This window comes from Acanthisitta chloris, unplaced genomic scaffold, assembly GCF_000695815.1.
Source record: "Acanthisitta chloris isolate BGI_N310 unplaced genomic scaffold, ASM69581v1 scaffold44775, whole genome shotgun sequence".
Classification (NCBI taxonomy): domain Eukaryota; kingdom Metazoa; phylum Chordata; class Aves; order Passeriformes; family Acanthisittidae; genus Acanthisitta; species Acanthisitta chloris.
The window spans coordinates 1,000-6,152 of NW_008673977.1; the positions used below are offsets into that span (position 1 = coordinate 1,000).

Sequence of the window (5,153 nt, forward strand, 5' to 3'; positions counted from 1 at the left end):
AAACAATCCAGCACGGTGCAGGGAGAGCCAAGTCTGCATGAAGAGCAGAGCATGGTGCACAGATGGAAAACAGCCTTGTGTGCATCCAGAATTGGTGGGAGAAAAGGCATTACCCCCTAAGTCAGCAAGTGCTTTGTCTTGGTCCTGGGAGCTGTGCGCATCACGGAAGAGCAGTGTTCTGCAGCAGCCTGCATCAGCAATACCAAGCAGAGCTGTGCTGAAGCTCTCTCTTCCTTATCCCAGTATCCCTGGGGAGCTCCAGGGCACAGCAGTGCTGGGCTGGGGGCATTGAGCCATGCAGCACTGCAGAAATAGCTGTGTCTCCCACCAGGATGATAAAACAGGCTCGGAACACTCAAGCATCCTTTACTTGGCTGGATAACCTGCACAGCCTGTGGGGGAGTGGTACACAACAAGGTCAGGTTTGGGCCACTTGAACCTCAAAACACAGAGTCTGTTCTTCCCTTGGGTGCACAGTCAGAGTGAGAAAAATGTGGGTTTATGTAATCATCAGCCAGGAGTCAAGGCTGGTGATTGTGCTCTGCAATTTCCTTGGCTACAGCTGCAGCCAAAGCAACATTACTCTTCAGCCTTCTTTTCCTAGTTATCAGCAGAAATTTAAATCAGAATATGCCTTGATTAGATAAAGCTGTTCAGGATGTGTAAGGAGTTGTGATGTTTGCTAGAGCAAAGTGGGAGAGACATCATTTCACATCACAGTGATATATGTGCCAAAGCAGCAATGTGAACCACCACAGAACAGAGATTATACAGGTTACCTCTGGCTCATATGGAGTTAACAAATCAATGTGTGACTAACCAGGATGAAACAGCCAAGCAGGCTGCAGAGGTGACTTTGGGAGCTGTCTCCCCAGGTGAATGCACACCCTTCCACACCTGCCATGGCCTTCCATCTGGAAGTGCTGGTTAAATCCCACTTGTTTCTTTTCAGAAAGGTCTTCGGCTCACAATGAGTTTGTTTTACTCAAGCATGCTGGCCCAGGTAGCTTTGAGGGGACAGGGAGGTGCCAGCTTCACACTGAAACCAGGGAAAATGTTGGGAAAAATCCTGTGGTGATGGGAATGCTGCTGTGGGGCAGTCAACACTGGGGTCCGCCCAAGCTTTTACCTCCTTTTTCCATCTTCTTCATCATTCTCCTGCTTAACCTCAATGTTCTGGTCGTTTATTGTGTTTCCCAATAAAGACTGATTGCTTTTCTGGAATGAAACCTTCTCTCAGGGTTTCCAACCCTCTGGGGGAGTAAAACAGTGGTGCCTGAAGCCTTCAGGAGCCATCCTGCAAGGTCTCCCCTCAATCCTGCTTTGACAACTTGTGCTGAGAAAAGCACCAACAGCTGCAACAGAATTCATTCCTGGCCCACAGGAAAAGAAAAAAAAAGAGAAAATCCACAACACTCTGCTATAGAAATGGCTCATTGCAGTCATGGGGAAGCATTTATTCGACCAAACAGCATTAAAACTCCTGTGGAAACAGAGGAAACAGAACCTGTTTGCACACATGCACCATCCTGGGAACTGCCAAGTGCAGATAAGCAGCATGATACAAGGCATTTTGTAGTCACCTCACCAATCTGGCCCCTGGACTGGATTTCTTTTTAAAACTTTATAACTTTATAAAGTTATAAACTTTATAATATAACTTTTTTATAACTTTTTTTATAACTTTTTATAACTTTAAAAAGATGTTTTGTAAAAATTCTTCAAGAGAAGAAGAAATGTCAAGAGTAACAGATATTACTTTTCATTGTTAGGAATTCCCCTACATGAAAAAATTGCTTCATCATTACCAAAACTGTTTCACTCCTTTTTCCCATTTTGGTGAAATAAGAGTCTTAAGGATCTGGGGTTTTTTGTTCTTCTTCACAGGAGGAGGCACTAAAGGTGACTGAGAGCAGCAGTGTCCTTTGAAAGCTCAGATGAATGTGCTGGTCAGAATGTTTTCCTGCTGCTGGTTGTGGAGGGTTCCAATGCCAACTGCTGGGGCTGGTAGAGGAGGTCTGCTCACAAGACGGAGCTGCAATTTGAGTCGGGAGGAAATGATTAATGAGGCACAGGCACAGGATCACATCTTGAGGTCCTGATGCCATGGTGATATCTGCTGTCACATACTGGGCAGTCCCAGCTGGAAGTAATGCAGGAAGTTGCCCTCCATCTCCCAAAGACCATGGCTCCAAGGACAGTACAGTGTATGATCTGCCAGAGTAAATGGCAGCTTTGGATTCTTCTCCTACTCACTTCAAGCTTATTGTTCCCTACCTGGGATCTGCCATTATCCTGTCTATTTTGGCTAAACACCAGGTAATATAAAGCTCCAGTCCTGCTCATCCCCACTAAATGGTGCTATAAAGAAGCAGCTTAAATTAGAATACGCATTGGGTTTAGGCATCAGGATTAGGTTTTTGTGTAAGCACCTTAGAATTTGCATTCAAGGAGAACTTCAAACTTCATTTTAAGACTTAAAACACCATGGGGACACCTTACCTTCAGCCCCAGTTGCTTTTCAAACCGTGGTGACACAAACGACCATGGACCCATGTTCTGTGGTTCTTCCTGGCTCCAGATGAAGACTAAAGGAAAGATAAGGGCACATTACAAATGCACATATTTATCTTTTAAGCAGCTCAACAAAAACAGTTTTCTCCTTTTGAAGCACCTCTACCTTTTTTTGTTTTGGCACTACCTTTGAAATGAAGGCTTGCCAGACTGAAGTCCCTTGCAGGTCACAGCTTGCTGAATTCAAACCCAAAGCGTGTCCACCCTTGTGGTATACTGTGTGTATATTTTGCTTTTCTACTGCTGTTTTGAAAAGCTACATAAAGGACTGAACTGCAAAGACCAATGTAAAAAATGTCTCCAATAGTTCAGTCTGATTTTCAGTAGTGCTTTTTGGAAGCTAACAACAGCAGAGGGACACTTTCTTTTAGCAGAAGTGCTAAATATTTGTATTATCCCACTCAAGAAACACTTGGAGGTACGAGAGAAAGAGCAAAGAGGAAAAAAATACTACAACCCTTCATCCTAAAAGGCATGCAAGAGATTTAGTTCATTGCTTCAAAGAGACTAGAAACACAAAGGTAAAAGCCTGGCTGACCTTTTGCATGGTTGTATTTGCTCAGCTCTTGCTGTAGAGCTTCCAGGGGGAAAGGACAGAGCTCTTCAAGTCTCAGAATAGCTGTGTTGTGCTGCTTCTCTCCCAGTGTCTCTCTTTGCTTCACCAGAGCATAGTAATGCTTACCAGAGCACAGCACCACTTGGGTGACACTAAAGAAAAAATAGTGTTTCCAAGTTTAGTGTTATACAGAAACTCAATGCAGAACAGCTTCACCCTTTGAACAAAAACAACCAGCCAAACTTCAAAGACAACTTTGTGAAGCTAAATTGCTACCCTAGAGCATCGTTTTCTTCTTTGCCTTCCCCTCCCTCCCACTTCCCTCCAACAGCTGGCAAACTAATCTTTGGGCACAGTATGCCAGAGGTCCTCTTTCTTCAGTAATTCTGGGAAAGGTACCTTACAATGGGATTCATCTTTCCTAGCTTTAGCTATCTAAAAATGAAGCACCTAGTCAAAGCTAGTCATCTAGGTGCTTTCTGTAGAAAATAAAGCAGAGAGGGAGAGAAGTACCCTCAGAAGACAATTCTCTCCCATGCCAAAGAGGAACTGCCTGCTGGAGGGACACTGTACCCTCCAGCAATCACTAAGGCCTTGGCTGCCTAACCATACTGGACAAAGCAAGGAGATAAACATAATGGAATTTTGTTCTGGTGCTGTAACACCTGAGATCATGAAATGGGGCAATAATAAATTATGTGTGATATCTCTATCTCCCTCCCTTCAGATATTGCAGGGAATCCTGTTCACAATGGGTAATTCTGGCTGCCTTTTTCCCCCCCTCTCCTAAGCTTCATCCTTGGCGAAGAAACTCTTTAATATCACTTCAGATTTGAGCTGTTAGGTAGGAGAAAAGTAGGAGCTCATCCCTTCTGAGCTTCTCTTCTAAGAAAGTAGAGCTACCTTTTAGGATCTACTGAGGAGTCACCAATGACAGGCTTGAAAGTTGTCCCTGGGGCCATTTCTTCAAAACTTGATACAGCAGCCTACATGGGGGAGAGTTGGAAGTTACCAAATCTTGTGCCTTTCCCTCAGGCCACAGTTGGGGACAGGATACCAAGACAGGGTTTTGGTAAGTACAAAACATATTGTCTTCCCTCTCCCTCCTGTTCCCATTCCCACTCTCACTGATGAAAGATGGGATAATAATATTCCCAAGAACACCAGAAGACTTAGAATCAACCCTAACTCTAGCTTACCTCCACCCAGCTTTAATCTTCAACCCTTTCAGCCCCCACCAGGTAAAACCCCATTGATTTGACCCCAAAACAGAAATCAGAGAATGCAGAGGAAGAACAGAGATAATGGGGAAGAGAACACAAAAGAGGAAGAAGAGGAGGGAAAAAACCTCCCAAGAAACAGAAAAGACATTTTTCAACTTACTGGGAGCCTGAGTAACACTTTGGGAGAAGCAACAATAAGAGGTTTCCTGAAGTTTCGGACCATTTGCCTCCGGAGTAGATGGAAATACTGTGCTGGGGTGGTGGGATGCACAACTGACATGTTGACCTGGTCCCCATCGACTCCCTCTTCTGAGCTGTCACACATCTGTATAGGGGAACACAGCAATACCTTGTCAAAAAGCAAGTAGTGAGACAAATATGCAAGGAAGAACCCAGGCAGACAAAGCATGCTGACATGTGCAGGAACAGATGAGCAAATATCCCAATTCAGACACTGATGCAAGGCAGGAACAACTTCAGAGAAGAAATTGCTTTAGCATTTAACTGGTAAGATTACATCTGACCTGCCTCCTTCCAGCACATTGCAACCAGGGCATGGCAGGTTTTTTAACAGTGGAGAGATCATGACTTCTTCTTCAGAGTGCAGCATGTCTCTAAACATGCTCCAAACCCCCTCCTTACTTAGATGAAAAGGTTTTCATTTACTCACTACAGAAACGAGGTTACAACACTGAATTTTTAGTGGTTTTTGTAAAAATGTGCCACAGATTTACTGTTATTTAATAGTGTCCAGCATTCTGTTTGTATGATGTGTGCCTAGAGGACACATGCAACAGGAA

General features: G+C 44.1%; 1 protein-coding gene across 1 annotated transcript in view; it reads right to left on the bottom strand.

The window, feature by feature from the left end:
• Nucleotides 1-1,933: 1,933 nt before the first annotated feature.
• Nucleotides 1,934-5,153, bottom strand: part of DHTKD1 (dehydrogenase E1 and transketolase domain containing 1) — a gene marked incomplete at its 5' end in the record, with an annotated part of 15,028 nt that continues 11,808 nt past the window's right edge. Inside the window, 5 exons of the mRNA XM_009075134.1 lie at nucleotides 1,934-2,035; nucleotides 2,503-2,588; nucleotides 3,113-3,282; nucleotides 4,034-4,116; nucleotides 4,514-4,678. Of these exons, the coding sequence (XP_009073382.1) occupies nucleotides 1,934-2,035; nucleotides 2,503-2,588; nucleotides 3,113-3,282; nucleotides 4,034-4,116; nucleotides 4,514-4,678 (606 nt within the window). The remainder of the gene's footprint in view (nucleotides 2,036-2,502; nucleotides 2,589-3,112; nucleotides 3,283-4,033; nucleotides 4,117-4,513; nucleotides 4,679-5,153) is intronic.